This window comes from Cnephaeus nilssonii (genome assembly GCF_951640355.1).
Source record: "Cnephaeus nilssonii genome assembly, chromosome: 7".
NCBI lineage: Eukaryota > Metazoa > Chordata > Mammalia > Chiroptera > Vespertilionidae > Cnephaeus > Cnephaeus nilssonii.
In genome coordinates, this window is record NC_137078.1 from 68,809,058 (window position 1) to 68,830,222 (window position 21,165).

General features: G+C 43.7%; 1 protein-coding gene across 5 annotated transcripts in view; it reads left to right on the forward strand.

The window, feature by feature from the left end:
* Positions 1 to 4,396, forward strand: part of ELAVL4 (ELAV like RNA binding protein 4) — a gene marked incomplete at both ends in the record, with an annotated part of 89,873 nt that extends 85,477 nt beyond the window's left edge. For 2 of the 5 annotated variants that reach the window (XM_079776080.1, XM_079776078.1), the window contains 2 exons: positions 1,546 to 1,584; positions 4,027 to 4,396. In XM_079776080.1, the coding sequence (XP_079632206.1) occupies positions 1,546 to 1,584; positions 4,027 to 4,396 (409 nt within the window). The remainder of the gene's footprint in view (positions 1 to 1,545; positions 1,585 to 4,026) is intronic. The other 3 variants (XM_079776081.1, XM_079776079.1, XM_079776082.1) reach the window with 2 other exon arrangements.
* Positions 4,397 to 21,165: the final 16,769 nt, after the last annotated feature.

The window sequence follows — 21,165 nt, forward strand, 5'->3', positions numbered from 1 at the left end:
GCCCTGAAGGATGGGGCAAGGGTAAGAACCTCTGCCCCCTGGAATCACTGTGCAAAAGTCCCCTCCCCCCAGCCTCAGTTTTCACCCCCATCAAATGAGATGATTGGATCTTCCAATCCCCCTGTCAACTTACCACCATGACTGTGGTTAAACTACGAATTCCTTGGCTTAAAAAAAATTTTCTGTATTTAACCAAATAAGGTTCAGTTTTCAACGAGAGTTCATCACAGATGTGACTGGATTTGGCAGCGTAGACTTAAGGGTAAGGCAGTGGCTTTAATAAAGTCAATGAAAAGAGCAGGTCAGGAGGCAGATCCTTGCCAGAGAGAGTGGGTTGGCCTGTCCTCCTCTTTCTTCTGCCGGTAACTGCTGGGTGAGGTGCGGAGGGGTGCTCCCGTTTGTGTTAACTTTGCTCTGACGATTACGTCAGCAGTCTCTGGGAAAACGAGGAAGATGTGTCCAAGCCTTATCAGTGTTTCCTTTAGGAACCCCACCCCCTGGGGAGCTCCTGGTGCAATGGGGCATTCCCTTTCTCCTGGGACATTTCGGAAAGGCAGGTTTCTCTCCAGGAAGGCAGTTCGAGCTTGAACGGCCTCCACTGTGCAAGTGATAAGAATATTCTTGACCTACCCATAATAATTCTAAATAATTATTTTATTCCACCCGTGTCCCAACTTCCCTTTAATGAAAGGTCCTTCTCCTTTTCAAACATCACATGGGGAGAGCCCGCCCTGCCATCTGGCCACAGTGAGAAGAAAACTCAGCCTCTGCAGTGTCCTCCCGTGCCCTTGAATGGGAAATGGTTAATGATTTCACCAAGAGTCCAAGTCATCTAATTTTTATTTTGTGCGAGAGCACATGCAGTGTTTATGTAAAAGCCTTTCCAGCAGGCTTCTAATGGCGGAAACTATGGTTACTACTGCCCCATGGTGTGAATAGCTTGTCCCCAAAAGGTGCCGAGCATGAGAGAGATAATAGATTATAACAGAATAGCAGTGTACCGGGAGGTGGTTTCCGGTTGCAAATAGTAAGCTGATTTTTTAAAAATCTTAACTCCCCCCACCCCCAAATGTGTGTAATAAGAAGATTTAGTTAATGTTGCTAGACAAGGAGAAAAGATCCGTGCTGATGTGCATTGTGTGTGTACATGAATTGTTAATATGAGACCTTTATTCACAAGTTTCATTATAATAAAATGTGAACAACTTAAGAAGCCGCCTCTTTTTAACAATTTCACACACAATGTAAAATAAAGTACACACAAATGTTCTGAAAGGTGGGGGTGGGTGGGGATGGGATTAATTCAGGCCTTGAAAGAAAGGGAGATTCATTAGACACTTGCTTTAAACTCCAGCATTGACCTGAACATGAATTACTTGAAACGGAGGCAGGAAAGCGGGGAACCACTGGTGGATAGGCTCCTGAGCACTGGGGCAAGTGGTTGAGCTTTTCTTCTTAGAAAATGGAGCATTCTTATTAATAGTTCCATTGAGCGATCTTGCCATCTGTGAGGCATTAACCCAGAGACCCTCCTTCTCTTTGCAGGCTGGACAATTTGCTTAATATGGCCTATGGCGTAAAGAGGTAATTAAAACTCCACAGATTGCCAGATGTCCGTGTTGGCACAGACTGGGGCTAGAATTTTTTTTTTTTTTTAATTCACTAACTTTACTTTTTTTTTTTTTTTTTTAATTCTTCCTTTTTTCTTCCACCAGCATGTCCAATTCTTCATTTTCGTTTCAGACTTCAGTTGGCTTGTTTCTTTTAGGGCACACAACGTGTGTTTCTGTGTTTCACTTTTTCTTTTATTTGCAGGCGGGCTCTTCCTATGGTTCAGGTGCCACAGCTACCGAGCCCTTGATAGTCGGGTCCTCCGGGCGGCTTCCCTCCGGGGAAAGGCTCTCCAACTCTGCCAGCTGATTTTGCAAACTTGCAGAGCAAACTGTTTTGCATTAGCGATGCCCAGATTCCGTTAAGAGGGCAAATTCCAGCAAATCAGAATTAGAACATTTTGTTAATCATGGTTGACAATCTTATGATTGTCAGTGGGAAAAATTAGATTTTGGACTTCCAGCCCCTGGCCAAAGCATGCATAAATGCATGGATGACCTTCCGCCTCCCCGCCCCCACGCCTTCCCTCGTTGTATCTGTGTGCACTTCAACCAGGGTTTTGTGTGTTTTTTTGTTACAGGTTTTAACAGTTATTATCAATCCTCCCGTGATTATATATGTATGTGTGTTTTAAATTTGCTGTTTTGTTCACTTAAAGCCTGTTTGTGAGGTCGGGGGCTGAAATAGAGTGGAAGCATTTGGGGATCTCTGAATGCCGTCACACAGGTGCTCCAGACCCAGTCTGAAAGCTGAATCTCAGGAAGTCAAGTGCATTATGTCACTGTGTCCATGAGATTCCCAAATGTGCTTTTGATAAGCCCCACTGAGCTGCGAGGGACATAGCATCTTCATCATCCTGCTCAGTAGAGCTGCACACTGTAATTCCCCTTCCTACAGTCAAGGGAAGGAGATGTGTCTTTAATAGTCCGCACCACACCCCCTGCGCGAGGCAGTTCTCTCCCTGGGCCATGCATCGTAAGCATCCTGACCATGGGGACAGGCACACAGTGCAAGCTGTTAACTTGACAGCAGACTCCGCTATCAGAGCTCTGGTCTCTCCAATCTCAGTCCTGGTACCAGTGATAGGATGATCCCCAGGTGCCTAGCACACTGCTTGCCTGTTCCCACGCGTTTTACATTTTTCCCAGCTCTTTGTCCCTGACCTTTGCTCCCCTCTAGCAGACAACATGATGAGAGAGAGATGCCTATACATAGATGGGGCCAGGAAAGACACAGCGGCAGCATGCGTGGCTGCCACCTCCTCCAGGTCCCCACCCACAGTAAACATCACTGGTTGATAAGAGCATTCATTCTCTTGTCCTGTTAACCCGAATTTGGACCCAGAATTCTTTCTACCAAAGTGCTCCAGGCAGCCATAACCAACTAGAGTTGACACCTCTTTGCTGACCCTGACTTTGGCCTTAACATAAACACTTAACTATTCTCTACCTATGAACTTGAGCGAGGTCAGTTCATCCGGTTGGAGGAGAAAAGGTGAAGACAGTCTTCAGAAATAATGCAAATAACACTTAGACATGGATTTGCCCTTCTAAGAATCTATACGATGATACTTTTGGTTTTGTCTTGTTATTTGTTTTTAAGCAAGAGGGAAGATTGACTTAGTGATTAAAAGCAAATAATGTCTATTGAGCTATTATGTTTAGCATACCCTTCAGCAGCCATTTGATTGTCTAAATTCTAGATATAGAACTTTTCTTTCGTAGGACGTTCAAATCTCTAAGAACATTTACTTATTTTTCAAAAAGTTCTCTCCTCCTATTCCTGCCTTCCAGAAAAAAAAACACAACCAAATGAAAAGCAAGATACTAATCAGTATATGGTATAGGGTCAAAACCCCTATAAAAGTTTGGTATAAAACAAGGGACTGCAAAGATGGTAGACTTGAGCACTTCTAGAGTCATCCTCTAATCTACCTTAAAAATTAAATAAAATTTCCCAAGCATTGACTTCCACCAATGTTATTCACTAATTCAATCAATAAACATTTATTGAGTTTCTACATGTCACTATGTCTGTGAGATTCCTATATGTGCTTCACTGAAGAATAAACAAGTGGAGCAGCAGAATGAATGAAATCAAGCCCCTTCCCCAAGAACTCACTGTCTACCGTGGGGGAGGATAAGGGTCAGAGTGGGATACCCTATGAACATATTCTGTGCTAGAACTATGATAGAGCCTTGCTATGAGAGTTCCTTGTGGTTTGTAGGAACTGACCTAGGCCTTTCTCTTGGCATATACGTGCCTCAGCCAATCTAGCCATTCCCATCAAAGGAAATGCCACAGACATGAGTTTTTGAATTTTGGTTTTTAAACCCTGAAGACTCTCCTGCAAACACTCACTCAGCCCTTTGCCCCGTGTCTGTGTCTGTGCATCTCTGTGTTATCCTTGGTCAGACTGATGTCTGGACCAGCCCCCCCTTCTGCTTGTCCCCCCAGGTTCTCCCCAATCACCATTGATGGGATGACAAGTCTTGTGGGAATGAACATCCCTGGTCACACAGGAACAGGCTGGTGCATCTTTGTCTACAACCTCTCCCCTGATTCCGATGAGAGTGTCCTCTGGCAGCTCTTTGGCCCCTTTGGCGCAGTGAACAACGTCAAGGTCATCCGCGACTTCAACACCAACAAGTGCAAGGGATTCGGCTTTGTCACCATGACCAACTATGACGAGGCCGCCATGGCCATCGCCAGCCTCAACGGGTACCGCCTGGGAGACCGAGTCTTGCAAGTTTCCTTTAAAACCAACAAAGCCCACAAGTCCTGAATTTCCCATCCTTAATTATTAAAATATATATATATATAAGTATATACGAACAAAACACATGTGTGCACACACACAGATACACACACACACACACACACACACACACACACACACACACACGAGAGAGAAACAAACCTTTCAAGGCTTATATTCAACCATGGACTTTGTAAGCCAGTGTTGCCTAAGTATTAAAACATTGGATTATCCTGAGGTGTACCAGGAAAGGATTTTATAACGCTTAGAAAAAAAAATACAAAAAAAAATACAAAAAAAAGATACCTTTGATGCATTGAATGTTCTTTCATAGCTGTCGTTGTTGAATATAATATACATAGATAGCGATGTGCAGGGATTTTTACCCAGCCAGCTAACTTTACTACCTTCCTTGAAGGTGGGTCTTTTTAAGATGACCATTCGCTCATTTGAAGAAGAAAAATAAAAAACAAAAAAAATAATAAAAATAAAACAATTTTTACAAAGTAATGGGATTCAAAGAAGGGAAAAAAAGATTTTTCTTTTTTGTCAAAATGTTGATCCACTCAGATTGGTAAAAAAAAAAAAAAATACCCACACAAATTAAAGAGGAATAATAAAAATTGCAAAAATGAAAAAAAACTTTTGCAAATTTTTTTATTTTTCCTTTTTTCTTTTCTATCATGTGAACAAAAACAGTCTTCTGTTAGGGGATGGGGGCCAGGGGGATACCTGATGACATTAACAATTTAATAACATTAACATTGTTGCCAAAGAGGTGGTCTCTTTGCTGAAAATGGGTTTCAAGAAAAATCTATTTTTATAAAATATAAAGAATTTTTACAAGAGAATCTGGATTTGAGAAAAAATATTTTGACTGGCTAATTTAGGGGAAATTGACAACTTTGTCGCGTTCATACTGCACTGGTAACTTTTTAGAGATCAAGATGTGTGTTTTAAACTGGATTCGTAGACTGTTTTTTGAAGGATGGGCTATAAACAGATGATCTTCATATCTTTTCATAGCATGTAATAATAATTAAAAAATTATTAATTACTAGGGGAAAGGAGTGTTCGTTCTACCCAGGGTACCACAGTTCCCCACAGTCAAAACCCAAAAGCAAGGAGATGAGTTGAAAGACAGTTTTTCTTTAAGTCATCAGTATGGGATGTCAGCAGAATAAAAATTTAAGAGATTACTTTTCCTTTTGATCTAAAACTTTCTTAGTTTGAGCAGTAGGTGCTACGAAATTATTTACATATCTTAGTATCATAGTTAAATGTAATGTGTTTAGGAAAGGAAAACAAAAGATACATTTGCTTTCAATTCATTAAGGAATTTTCAAATTCACTTTGTAGCCCATGCTGATAGAACTGGGCTGTGTTGGTACATTTGAGACACTGTTTATGTTGCTTGAAACACTTATTTATTTAATCGCTGATGTGATGATGCCTATGGCCGAGATCAAATATAGCTAGATTGGCTAGACTACTTATTTGTTTACTTAAACTATGGGAAGAAGCATATTATTGTGTCATTCTGTTGTGTGTGTATGTGTATATACAATATAAATATATATATATAAAGTTATTTTTCTTTGGGTTAATTTATTATAAGTTGTAACACTTGGCTAGTTTTGTTTGTAATGTCTTAAAATGTTTTCTTATGCTATTTAAGTGACAGTTAAAGAGGTATCAAGGTAACTTGTGTAGAACTATTGTTTGGTATATTGTCATGTTTGTTGTGAATATTTTTTCTTACTGCACAGTAGAAAAATAAAAACAACTGGGTCTTTATTTTAATGTAATTCAGATTGGGGGAAACAAAACAGAGCTAAGGGAACAAAATGACTGAGGGAGCATTCTCCCACGTCCAGTGCACTGATCATTTTAGTACGTTTGTGCTTTGTACGGTTCTATATTTAAAACAAAAACAAAACAAAAAAAAATACAAGGGTTCATGCTCTTCCCTGGGTAATAGAAACAGTTACTCGCTATGCATAATCTAGTTGATAGTTAAATTTGCTATTGCTTTTCTTGTCTTGTTATATAAAACCTTTTCAATACAAGTTTAGTCTTAATGGTAATAAAATGTTATGGTTATTTATAACTTGTGCTTATTTTGTGCGTTTTTTTCCCATGCTGAACCCACTAAGTGCATGCAGACAGACTGCTGTTTTCACACTGAAGAGGCGAACTTTGTAGTAGTCGTGGTAGTGTAGAGAGTACCGAAAACCAAGGCTGCATCGTAGACTCCTCCTTTACATTGTTTTCCTTTTTCCTCTTTTTGATTTTGAAAAAAACAAAAACAGATTTTAGTTCAGAGAACACTCGTTCAACATTCAGGGAAACCTTTTTACGTCATCTGCTATGAATGAACGCAGTTTGCTGGCAAAGTTTTGATGCATTTGCTAAGTAAGCATAGTGGGAAAGGCATGCCAAAACCTCTCCTCTATAATGTGTTCACACTAGCGGTGGGGGGAAGAAATCTTAGGACCAGGCAGTTGTATACTTTAGTTATAATGAATGACTTCATGTTAATCTTGCTAGTTTAGATGATTTCTGAGGGAAAGTATTGTAACTGGTTCTTTTTCCATATTCTTGTTGTGTTTGAATTATTTGTACTTTATCTGTCCAGACAATAAATGAAAGTGTGTAGAATGGATCTGAGCTTCCCAGATTTTTAAATGTGTTCATTCAAACTTTTTTTTTTTCCTGTAGCATCTTCAGCTTTCCCCAGTATTTTTATCATAAAACAAACAAAAAAGGTAGAGTAAAACTCTGTTTCGCTAAGTTGCAAAAGTCAACTCAGTATTCAAAAGTCATTGCCCTAGTTCCGTGGCACTAAAAGTATGATCTTCAACTGGCAGTATCCGCAGTGTCTGGGAGTTGTTAAAATGCAGACTCTCGGGCCAACTGCGAATCTATATTTAACCGGGATCCCAGGTGAATCGCCGGTACTTTACAGTGTGAGGAACACTGCCTCGGTTAATAAGAAGCTGGCACATTGGCCGTTATGTTTGGCATTATGCTACATTCGTGCCTTTTCCTCGTTTGTAAGCATACTTGTGACTTGTTCAGATGAAAGGGAGTCACCATTTGCAGAGCATCGATTATTATGGGCTGTGTGGTGGCCTCTGTATTCTCTCACTTTCTCCTCCAGCAATCTGGGAGAAGGAGATAGCACTGCCCTCATTTCACAGATGATAATACTGAGGCTCAGTGAGATCAAGTAACTTGAAATAGCCAGCAAGTTTCCCACTGGGGTCTGTCTGAATCCAACGTATTCTCCTGCACAGCGCCTCGGGCGTGAGAGGCAGAGCTTGAGCGTAATTAAGGGAACGTACCATTTGTACTCAGAGTGACAGCTAAACAAGAAAGGTCACCTTTTTATCCTCACATTCAATTTTGCTTAGAAACAGCATATATTTGACTTTCTTACCTTTGAATAGAAACCCTGACCAAGGACTTACTCAGACAGTGAATAAAGAACATGATTGAAACTCAACCTAGGGAGGAAGAGCTGCCCAAGGTATCATGAAGTCATATTGAAATATGCCTTGAACTTTACAGATGAGCTTTTTAGTGGTTTCCTGATACAATCACTCACTGAGGACCTACTGTCTGTCTTTCACTTTCATTTTCTCACTAATTGAAAATTCATAATCCCCGTAAAACATCACCATCCATAAACTGACACTTGAAGCAGAAATACCCGCAGTGAAGCAGATGAAGGAATAGTCAGGTTCTCTTCCCTTTCTCATTAGCCCCTTTATTATTATTATATTAAATTACCTCAATGGTTAGGATAATTAATTTCAGGGCAAAGAATGGTACTTAATTAGCCAAGCTAAATATTAAAACTCCATCAGCCTGAACTTCATAGTAGAACGTAAAGGTTTTTATTTTAGTTTTATCTTAAAGACAAGGCCCTATGTTTCTTTTCTGAAGAAAACTGAGCATTCAAACTAATGATTTCCCATAGGAACAACAGAGCTTCGCAAACACGTGTGTAGTATCTAAAAATATTGAGGGCACTTGATGGAGACACTACTTCAGAATATTGAAAGTTGGTGGAATCTTACCAGTTCCATACAGTTCATTTCTCAGCCTCCAACAGATCTACTCTGAAAGTTACACAAAAAAACTGAGTATTTAAGTAGGTCTTTAAAATATCCATAGAAGGACATTCTGCTTATACTCTCTTGGCAACACTTCCCAATACCAGCACAACGTGCCTGCCTACCATCTAATGAAACATTCATCTTGCTGCGGTGTAAGCCTGTTACCTTCAATCTCCAAGCAAATATTATATGTTTGTTGGAAAGGTCTAACAAATCACAAGAATGCAGGGATTATTAAATTTCTTTTAGGTCCTCGGTACATTATATTGTGCTGGGATGAAAAATTGCATGCCAGAGAAGGCTGAAGGCATTTAGTTAGTGTTATTTCTGTCAAAAAGATAGGAAGGGAAGATAATCAAAAGCACGTGATTGTGTCTGTAACCATCCCACATCATCAATGTCAGCATCAGAACTACTCGTGTAGGTCACCAAGGATCAAACACTGACCCGGTGATGTGTACAGCCAGAAATTTTCACCAACTCAGGTCCTGTTTGTCTTCTTAAAATATATTTTTATTGATTTCAACAAGGGAGAGAAGAGAGGAAAACACCAATGATGAGATAGAATCATTGATTGGCTGCTTCCTGCACAACCCACACTGGGGATTGAGCCTGCAACCCAGGCATGTGCCCTGACTGGGAATGAAACCTTGACCTCCTTGTTCATAGGTCAATGCTCAACCACTGAGCCATGCTGGCTGGGCGAGGTCCTGTTTACATTTCTTTAATCAACATCAATCATAATTTGTTTGCATGTAAATAAAACATTTAAACCCCAAAGGACATTTGTGGTTTAAAGTACATTTGTGAGTCTAAAAGTACAATCGAAACTCACAAAGTTTTGTGAGGCCTCTACTCAGTCAGTATTTGGGTCTGGCTACCCTAACCTTGTCAAAATTCAGCACTTAATCGTCTTTGCCATAGAGGACTCAGGAAACTTCCTGTTCTCATTGTTGTTTGGCCTTCCTCTCTGTAGATACTGCACACGTGTTCCTTAACACACTCACATGCACACACACCGAGGCAAGCATTTGTACAATAATAGGAGATGGGGGTTCTTGCTTTCATCTGCAAATTTGAAAATCATACCTGGCCAGACAGTATTAACGGCAAGAGTGTGTTTTCTAAACAGAAAAGTCATTAAAATCTTAATGTGAGGCCATTCTGCCTGGATCCATTCCACAGCCCTCACGGAACACAGCTATATAATATCCTTACACCCTTCACTGCCTTTGTTCTACCTGGAAAAGAGAATCATAAAAGGAAATTACGCTTTATTTCTAGGAGCTAAAATCAAGTTTTAATATTGTCCAAAAATGACACATACCGTTCCTTTATCTTATTAGTTTTTTGGCATATTGGGTAATAAGATAATTTCTCATGGTGCAGTATTTATGTAAGAATCATATTTCTCTCTGTGCAGATCACTTACAGAAGTGTCTGTTAACAGGAGTGAATGATGCATAATCGGCACTTAAGATTAAAATAGACCTGAGAACATAAAAGTGTTCCTTCAATTAAAGGAATAGCATTTCTCCAGTCTCATCTTTTTTTTTGTTTCTGCAGCAGAATGAAAAGTGGCTTAAAATCACTCAACCCCAGGTTAGTTACCAGAAGGCTTCCCTACGCAAATCTAGCTTAATCTACTCGTGGTTCAGATGCAAAGTAGACGCACATACCATTCCAGGATGCCATGTAATTATTTTAAATGGTTTCCAGCAAAGTTCTTGAGGTTTAAGAAATTCTTTTTAGAAAGGGCACTGGTGTTTATTAAGTCTCTCAGATATGCTAGGCACTATACCTGCATTTGGTCCTGCCAGCTCCTCGAGGGGTAGCGTCCTTTCACATTGAGCAAAGACACTCGGAGAGATTCGGTATCTTGCGCAAGTGAGTAGGTGGTGAAAACAGAATTCAAACACGGGCCTGTCTGACCCCAAAGCCCCCAGTTATACCACCCTGGCTATGAGCCAATCTGTCATCCTAAGAGCAAAACAGTTACCAGGCAGCCCTCACCGCAATTAAAGGTGCAGGTGAGTCCCCTTATGTAAGGAACAAGGGAAATTTACATTAATGCACAGTGTCTGGGGCTAACCCCTCCCCAAATCTTTACTGAAAAAAACAGATCCAAGGCATTTGTTTTAGGTAAATTGACAAAGAAAAACTAAAAATGATAGTTTTAAACACTGTTGTTCATCTGTGTTTGAAAATGAAATTATTTGTTGACAGATCTACTGAAACCACCAAACGTCAGCACGATGGGAAGGAGTTAAGGACAGGACTGGAAGGCGAGAAGATTTCAAAGCCAACTCGGTGCCCTTGGCACTGCCCTCTGGGTCTCCCTAAGAGGTGAGGCCTGTGTGAATCAGGAGCACCTTGGTTTGCGCTCCTCTCACTGTGTGGGCCTTGAGTCCTCAGAACAATCCTGGGAGACACATGGTATAATCTCCATTTCACATCTGACAAAAGCAGGCTCAGAGACGTTAAGTATCTTGCCCAAGGTTGTACAGCATGTAGTAGAATTGGAATGTACTCCCATATCATCTGGCTCCAACCCAACATCTGTCTACTGCACCACACCCTGACCTTTTAATGCGATACCACCATTTGTTGGACCCACCTACCTGTGAGGTAGGCAGGTTGGGGTTGGGGGAACCAGCCTAAGCCTTGTCTACCCAAGAATCCCCTCTCTGAACATCTGCCATATGCCAGGCACTGAGCAAGGAACCCAACGATGAATAAACACAGCCTTTTTTTACTTCCACCTATTTTCTGCATGCACTGTGTAGTGGGTTGTGATAGGAAACAAAACAAAACAAAACAAAAAACAGGAATAGAAATTTAGAGTTTTGTTACAAAGACGAAACTTATGCAACAATTATTTAGCCACACCAGGTAATTTCTGTGCTAGAGGAGAATTACGGGAAATGTTGAAACTCTGTGGGGAGTTGGAGGAGTATCTGGGCCCCGAAAGGAAAGGGAATGGCCTGGTGGGAAAAGAATGAGCTTTGGGCAAATCTTTTCATGTCTCTGAGATGCCTCACCAGAGAAGGACGGATCAGAGATAAAAATATGTCAAGTTCCTAGCACTGGATGAAGAGTAGTAGGAATTAAACAGTAGCCCAAAAGAGTTCCCAGAGGTAAAGAGCTTGGGTGGGGCTCTCAGCACAAGGGAGTGGGTTCCTCTGGATGCAAAGAACATCTCTGAAGTAAGGGAGGGAGGAATAGTCAGGGGATACATGTGGGAATAAGCTCTTGGAAATCTCACTCAGCCTCATGGGACCTGAGCTGCTTCTGAAACACAACAACTCCAGCCTCACAGCAGCAGGGGATCTGATGCCCCAAAGTAAATCAGAGACCCCATAGGTCACTCCTCTGTTCTTGGCCACTACAGGGACTCAAGCCATCCCACCTCCTCCCTGTGACTCTTTAATAATGCTCCCTTTACCAGGGAGCCCAATTCTCCCTGAACAAACAGTTCAGATTCCAGAGAGAAAGACCATGTTGGCCCTGGCTAGTCAGCTTTTACAGGCTGTCGGCATCACTAACTCTCCTTCACACAGACCAACCTGGTTCAAATAGATGAGGCCAAGGCTGGAGGCATATACTGCAAACGTGGCCTGCTGGCAAAGAATGGCGTGGGGAGCTGCCCTCAAGAGGGGCTCAGGGCAGGGAAGGCAGCTTGAACAGCCTGTGCAGTGCACTGGCGAGTGGCTAGGCAAGGCAGAGTTGAGGCAGGCCTTCTTGGGGCTGGTGAAGAGATGGAGGCAGGTGCTAAGGAGGTTCCCGCTTTATATGGTATTGAGAGGATCAAATGCATTAATAGGTTAAGTACTTACAACACAACCCAGTAGATAGTAAGAACTATGTAAATGATTGCTAGTATTACTATCATCATTATTGTTCATATAGCTAATTCTTACATACTAGAGGCCCAGTGCATGAATTCATGTACGGGTGGGGTCCAGCCAGCCCATTCCCAATCAGGGTAGGAGGGCTGATCGGGGGCGGGACCAGCCAGGGGGAAAGGCCATGGGCATCTGGCAGGCCAGCCCGCCCCCTGGTCGAACGCCTGTCGAACTCCCGGTAGAGGGGACAATTTGCATATTACCCTTTTATTATATAGGACTAGAGGCCCGGTGCACAAAATTCGTGCACGGGGGTGGGGGGTGTCCCTCAGTGCAGCCTGCACCCTCTCCAATCTGGGACCCCTCGAGGGATGTTTGACTGCCCGTTTAGGCCCAATCCTGGTGAGATTGGGCCTAAACGGGCAGTCGGACATCCCTCTCACAATCCAGGACTTCTGGCTCCCAACCGCTTGCCTGCCTGCCTGCCTGATTGCCCCTAACTGCTTCTGCCTACCAGCCTGATCACCCTCTAACCACTCCCCTGCCAGCCTGATCGACGCCTGACTGCTCACCGGCTGGCCCGATTGCCCCTAACTGCCCTCCCCTGCTGGCCTGATCACCCCTAACTGCCCTCCCCTGCCAACCTGGTCACCCCTAGCTGTCCTCTCCTGCAGGCCAGGTCACCCCCAACTGCCCTCCCCTACTAGCCCGGTCACCCCTAACTTTCCTCCCTTGCCAGCCTGGTTGCCCTAACTGCCCTCCCCTGCTGGCCTAATTGCCCCTAAGTGTCCTGCCCCCTGCCAGCCTGGTTGCCCCTAACTGCCATCCCCTGCTGGCCTGGTCACCCCTAACTGTCCTCCTCTGCAGGCCTGGTCGCCCCCAACTGCCTTCACCTGCTGGCCCGGTCACCTCTTACTGCCCTCCCTTGCCAGCCTGGTTGCTCCTAACTGCCCTCCCCTGCAGGCCTGGTTGCCCCCAACTGCCCTCCTCTGCAGGCCTGGTTCCCCCCAACTGCCCTCCTCTGCAGGCCTGGTCCCCCCCAACTGCCTTCCCCTGCAGGCCTGGTTCCCCCAACTGCCCTCCCCTGCGGGCCTGGTTCCCCCCAACTACCCTCCCTGTAGGCCTGGTCACCCCCAACTGCCCTCCCCTGTAGGCCTGGTCCCCCTAACTAACCTCCCCTGCAGGCCTGGTCACCCCTAACTGCCCTCCCCTGCAGGCCTGGTACCCCCCAGTTACCCTCCCCTGCAGGCCTGGTCTCCCCCAACTGTCCTCCCCTGCCGGCCATCTTGTGGCAGCCATCTTTGACCACATGGGGGCGGCCAGCTTGTGTGTTGGAGTGACAGTCAATTTGCATATTACTCTTTTATTAGATAGGAGGATTCTTCAAAATTCCGAGTGAATATGGTCTCACGTGAATACATCTCTTCTGGAGCTCCTTCCCTGATCTCCAAGACCAGATTATGCGCCAATCCTCTGGGCCCCACAGACCCTGTGCTTCCATCTCTCACCCCGCAGAGTAATTTGCTGTTACTTCTCTGACTTCACCCCTAAACTGTGAGCTCATCAAGGGCAAGGACCGTGCCTTATTCATCAGCATGGCTGAACACAAGAAGAATGTCAGTGAAAGTGCTCGGCTATGGTGGGCTGAATAATGGCCCCTCCAAAGATGTCCACATCCTAATTCCTGGACCTTGTTACTTTACATGGTAATAGGAACTTTGCAAATGTGATTCAGTGAAGGATCTTGAGATGAGGAGATTATCCTGGATTATCCAGGAGGGCCCAATGTGATCATAGGTTCCTCATAAGAGGGTGGCAAAAGGATCCATTAGTAGTAGATGTGATGATGGAAGTGAAAGGTTGGGGGTGATATGAGGAAGGACCCACGAACCAAGGAATGCCAGCACCTTCTAGAAGCTGAAGAAGGTGAGAAGATGGATTCCCCCAGGTAGCCTCCAGAAAGAATACAGCCCAGCCAACACCTTGATTATAGAATTCTGACTTCTAGAACAATAAGAGAATACATCTGTGTTGTTTTAAACCACTAAATTTGTGGTAATTTGCTACAGCAGCAATAGGAAATTCATGTGTCAGCCAAGGATGAGCAGGGGTTAGTGCAAATAGTTATGGGGAGAAGCTAATGCTCAGTCCAGGTCCTCCTCAACTCCTTAGCATCAGTTACAGCAAGGGTGTTGTTTATGGTGGCCCCTCTGCCCACCCCCTTAGTACACCCTCATCAAACTAGGCCCTTCAGGAGCAAGGTTCCTCCACCATATTATCCATGAGTTCTCATGACTTGTGGGTGGAGAAGGGGGAAAGGCTCCAAAGACTTCATTGGATGGCTTTTCTGGGCTCCAGAGAATAGAGGTTGGAGACCTGGGTTCAAATTCCAGCTCTACCACCAATTTCTTACATGATTTGTGAACAAATGATATACTTCAGACCCACTCCTTTTCTTGTGGCCCATGTGCCAGTTAATTATGGAAAACCCAGGAGTATTCCTGAACTCCAAACCCCTTCCCCAATCAGTCAATCAATTACCAAACCCTGCCAATTTTACCTCCTGAAAATTTTTCAAATTCATGCCTTCCTCATAGCTGTTATCCTAGTTTGTCTTATAATCTCACTGACTATTAACTGGACACCTTCTACATACATAGATTCTGGCACTAACCTCATAGGAGATCCCCTCCTCACCTTCTACAGCCACCTCCCATCCCCTCAGTTAGAATAATCTGCCAAAAACACTAATCTGACCAAACCACTCCCTTGCCTAAATACCATCAGTGGAGTCCCATCACCCAGGTGATATAGTCCCAACACCTGAGCATGACCTTTAAGGCCCTGCATCATGACTGTTTAACTAGCCTCATCTCTCTCCTCTTCCTGCCTCACAACTTGTGGTCAAGCTACACAAAACCACTAACTGCTCCCTAATATGGCACAAGGCTTGTCACAGACGTATCCATATTAAACCTCTTCTTCTTCCCTAACAGAACTCTTATTTTATTAGGACAACAAATAAAACATCTACCTGCAAAACATCTTTCAATTTTCCTTATAGTTAGAGGTGGCCACATCACACAGCTCTGGCCAATGAGAAGCAGCAATGATGCTTCCAGGAAAGCTCTTTAAAAGAGAGCAAACTCAGCTGACACCGTTTTCCCTTTGTCATTGCCCTCCTCGCCCTCTTCTTTTCTCCCCATTTGGAATGCTGATGTGATGTCTGGGGCTACAGATGCCATGTTGCAACCATAAAGGTTGCCACCAAAAAGCATGGATGGTGGATTAGAAACACATGAGGCTCCTAGGTTCTCAATGGCATCTCTAAACTGCTACAGCAGCCCTGGATTGTGTCCTCTGGACTTCTTATTACCTGAGAAAAATACACTCCTTCCTATAGAGCTCCCCATCCTGTGAACACATTCTTATCGATGTACTCATTCTATGTCCTCAACCCTCTGAGCAGCCAGGCCCTGGGATATTAGACCCCTCAAGCCATTCAGATATGGCCCCATATAGCCTTTTTCTCTCCACTATGAAAATAAATGAATATTTTTGTCTGTATGCTACTATGTGAAAAAGAGAACTTTTCCTCACAGGTTTAAGTTTGATTATAACTTTGTCCCACTTGCCTAATGACAGTGCAATGGAGCCCTCAGTGTGATCAAGTTGATGAGTCCCGTATTGGTCTACAGACACACCCTGGATGTCCAATGCCCCTCCAAATACCTGCTGTCCCCACTGCAGGGAGTTCTATCCCCACCCACCTCCAGGTTGTCATTGCTGTGTCCCTGCCCAGGCTGCCCTGCATCTAAGCTCCTCTTGGGCTACCCATCCAGAGGCACGGACTTATCTTTGACCTCTGCTGCTCCTTGGAGCTTCAATTCCTGCCACCCCACTGACGAGAAGATCTCAATATCTTTGCTAATCTCCAGGGCTCATCTCTCTTGCTTGCTCTTTCTCTCTCACTCATCTTTAGGCTGCACCCTCCCTATTTCTTATCCCACTTTGCTGGGGAAAGAACCATCCCACTACAGAGTTGTTGGGCCTCCTAACTTAGTGAAATCATTTTTCTTGGATTTGCCAAGGGAACCTGGTCAGAGTGGGCTAAGAAGAGCTTTACCCAATGCTCACAACTAGTGCTCCTTATCTTAGGGACTGTTTGCTAGCCTGGTCCTGTGTGCCAGACTCCCTCCTCAATTGCAGTGATGTCTTCTCTCAGGACCCCATTGTCTTCATTGTAATCTGGCTCCCAGTGCTCCCCTCTCCCCATGACCTCACTGCCCATTGGACCTGCTTATATATGTCTCAACCTCAAGTATGAATAACCCAAGATCTTTACTCAGGGATGTAAACTAGACTCTAGGAGGTCATGGAATGTGTGTAGAGTCTTGAGCCTCCTGCCACAGAATGAATGATGAAACTCTCTAGGCCTCAGTTTCCCCATTTGTAAATGCAGGAACAGGACTACCTGATCTCAGCTTCATCAGTCTGACACCAGGAGGAACCCCAGGGGCAAGCATGAGGCCCCAGGATACAGAACCAGTCTAGGAGACAGTGGAGGAGAGGTATGAGGGGCAGAGGAAGTTTTCAATCAGGTGCTGAGCTTTCACTGCCAAAAAATTTCCCACAAACAAACCCACCCCAGCAAAGGAAGCTACTGTCAGCTGGCACACAGCAGAAAAGAAGGCGGGCATGAGGCCTCATTAATCTGGCAACTGTGGGATCAGTTGCAGATACCCCCAACCCACCCACTTCTCACCATCTGCTGCTGCTGCTGCTGAGCCAAAGGCATGAGGCTCTGGTGGGAGTCCAGCCTGCAGCCAGCAGAAGGACCTGGACCCTAGACTATGGGGCAGCCTCAGCAACAGGGACACAGGATGTTCCCTTGAGGCCAGGCTCACAACTGTGTTCCTCAACCCTCATCCCCACCCTCAATGCAGTGCCACAACCTTCAGCGAAGCTCTGCTTTGTATTTTGTTTTGTTTTTAATAGAAACATCAATGATAAGAGAGAATTCTTGATCAGCTGCCTCCTGCATGCCCCACACTGGGGATCAAGCCTGCAACCCAGGCATGTGCCCTGACTGGGAATCGAACCATGACCTCCTGGTTCATAGGATGATGCTCAACCACTGAGCCACGCTGGCCGGGCGGGAAGCTCTGCTTTGGAAACAACTGATGGAGAAGCCCAGTGCCCTGAACAAATATTGAGCAAATAAATAACTAGACTTCATTGATTGAGAACCCACCCTGTGCCAGGCATATACATACCTTATCTTAATTACTCCCACAGCCCTCGTTAAGACTCTCCAAAACTAATCTGTCATAATTCTTGATAATTTCAATATGCACACAGATGATTCTTCCAATATCCTGGCTTCTCAATTCCCCAACCTCTGCTTCTCCTTCCACCTCATTACCACCTCCCTGCTCATACCTGAGACTTTAATACCTTAATTTCAATTTCAAGCATCTCTTTGTCAAAGCCCAATCCCTATCCTTTAGTACCGAACTCAAAATAACCCTCTACTCCCTGGGACCTTCAGCTACTTTTTACTGTCCCTTCCTCTCCCAATCCTTCCATATCTCTACTTTCCTTTCTATCCAGCTTGAATTCCATGCTCACTCATCTAACCCTGCCATTGCATCCATACTCATCTTCCTTTTCTTCCCTTGTTTTGTTGGACTCTTTTGACTCAACCAAAGCTCTCCATCAACTCTGCACATGAACCTTCACAGCTGAACATGGCGAGAGAAAAATACCTATTAACACTAACTGGGGTCCCTTTAAATTAGTGACCACCAGCCTCACATGGGCCCTAAACTGCCGGAAAGTCACACTGTATTTCTCTGGTTCATTCACTCTTCCTAGATGACATTTTCTTTTTTCTTGCTTTCTCTTTCTTCAGACCTCCAATGCCTCCTCCCCATTTCATTCTCAAGTGAAGACTCTGCTTCCTAGTCCTACCTTTCTCATCATTTCTCAGTTTCTTCCTTAACTGTGACCTCTACATGTGGGAGGGTGTGTTCTTGGACTTTTTCTCTAAGTATGATCACTCATCTCTAATGTGGCTTTTAATATAATTAGTGCTCAGATGACTCTCAAATATAGTCCCAGCCCAGATCTCTGCCCTGAACTTTGAGACATATACTGTTGCTGAACTGACAGCTCCACCTGTCTAAAGAGTATCTCAAACTTAATATTAAAAAACTATTCCTTTTACCCTCCCACCTACCCAACCTGCTCTTTCTCATGTCAGCAAATAGCAGCACCATCATTCTAGTCGCCCAAGCCCGAACCCTTGCAGTGACACTTAACTCCATTTGTGCTTCTTCTACCCCCTACAAGCCTCCCCATCACGCACAGATTTGTATCTGTTTTTTTCACAATTATAACCTCAGCTCCTGAAAAAAAAAATGGCCCTTAGTAGCTACTCAATAAATACAGGCAGTCCTCAGGTTACCTCGGAGATCTGTTCCTACGGCGCAACGGAACGTGATTTTCGCTGTAAGTGGGAACCCACCTACATAAGCATCTATGAAGTGAAACAGTAAAAAAAAAATTAAAAGGAAGATAACAATTCCTGACCTTTACTTGTGGTAAATAAATAATAAAAAACATAAAGCACATATGTACATACGTCGAAATGAGGGAACTTTTTTTTATATAGATACTGTAAATGGGAGATGGCGACGTAACCATGAAATGACATTAAGTCGAGTCCGACGTAACCCGAAGACTGTCTGTACTTGTTAAATAAATGAATAATTAAATTAATTTCTGTTCATTCAATAGGTAAAATACAGTTGACCCTTAAACAACATGGGTTTGAACTATATGGGTCCACTAATATGCAGATTTTTTTTTCAATAAACATACAGTCAGCCCTAGGGTTCATATCCATGGATTCAACCAACCACAGATTGAAAATGAAAACACTATTTTTGATTCTCTGTTGGAAACCATGGATGCGGGGACGGGATGCGGGGAGGGGGGCGGCTGTCTGCATTGTTCTGTGCCATTTTACATAAGGGACTTGAGCGTCTTTAGATTTTGGTACCTGCAGGGATCCTGGAACCATTCCCCCATGAAAACTGAGGGACTATAGTTAAGTTTAGGGCGAGTCAAAAGTTATAAGTGGAATTTCATTGGCACAGGGTATCCCCGCTTTGTAACTGTAATTACAGATCGTGATAAGGGCTGGGAAGGAAAGTGCTAAGGAAGAAAATAACAGGGGAGTTCTACTTTGACAGGGTAGCAATCTTTTCCCTGAGAAAATGCTTTGGAAATAAGACCTGAAGGAGAAGAAGCAGGCAAAGAACTTCAATGCAAAGACCCAGAGGTGGGAAAGAGCCTAATGGGTTCTAGGAAACAACAATGGCCAGAGGGGCAGCAGATCTGTGAGAAAAGAGACGGAGGTGCCAGCAGACATGGGAGAGCTGGCCAGATCCTGCAGGCTCTTACAGATGCTGGTAAGGAATGTGGGCTTTATTCTAAGGTCTCTGAGTTTTTAAATTAAGAGTGTGGAGTAATGTTAAGATCTGAGGATTTGGATCCTTGTTCTGCCAGGCTTATGCTCCGTGACCTCTAGTAAGTATCTCTCCCTCTCTGAACTCTACATCTATAATCTAAGGGATAACCATTTCTGACCTGTGTGTACCATTGTCTTCAGGTTCAAGTGAGATTAGCCAGGGATATTTAGAGGTGTCGTTGCCAGAGCTTGAAGGGCATTTTAACCAGATTGTTAAAGACATGGAACAAGTGCAAGGAAAAGGTAGAAATGGTTTGCATTTGAAGAGGTTAAATATGCCTGGCCGGTGTGGCTCAGTGGTTGAGCATCAGCCTATGAACCAGGAGGTCATGGTTCTATTATTGGTCAGGGCATATGTCTGGGTTTCGGGCTCAATCCGTGTGAAGCGTGCAGGAGGCAGCTGATTAATGATTCTCTCTCATCATTGATACTTCTCTCTCTCCTTCTCCCTTTCTGTCTGATATCAATAAAAAATATTTTTAAAGAAGTTAAATATGGTTAAAATCAGCAAGGTTTGTTTTGCTGTGGTGCAAGTTAAAAGGCATTTCCTAGCAATGCCCGAGAGTTTCCAGCCAAAATTCTGGCTAAGTGCCTGGCATTTCAGAAGGCAAAATGAGAAGTAACCTACTGACAGAAAGTACCTGGAGCCTGGAATTCTGTCCCATTAACCACAGAATTGGGGCTCAAGGAAATGCCCTATACCGTCCCCTACCATTGCACTGAGACCCATTAACTGATAATTTACAGCATATATTGTCCTTCCGACTAGATAGGGAGCTGTTTGAGGGTAGTGACAGTTTGATTCTCATCAAGGTGCTAGAGACTATCAGCTGAATGAATGAAGACTTGTGCCAATTCTGGGCTCTTAGTCCACTGACCCCTAGTCCTAAACCCTTCTCAATCCTTCAATGACTTTCTTCCCCTAAAAAGTTTCTCCTACTCTTTATAGTGGGCCTGTCCTGGTTTCTAAAGGGGGGTCTATTGGAATCAAATTCCTTTGAGCAGAGATCCCTGATTACATTATAATGTCCTAGAAATTAGCATGGCTGTTCTCCAATCCAACTCCATGAAAATAATTACTGAAAAAGTCATTATCTAGTGAACACCGTCTATTGCCAAGCACTGTGCTAGCCCCTTGACATAAATCATCTTTTTAATAAGTAAAAATTTATCCTTGGTAATCCTCACAGAGCCAACAACCATGAGAAATACATGGAAATTACTAGCTGCTATCAATATTACTGTGTCTAAAACTACCATTTTCCCCTGCAATAGAACAATCTGAACATT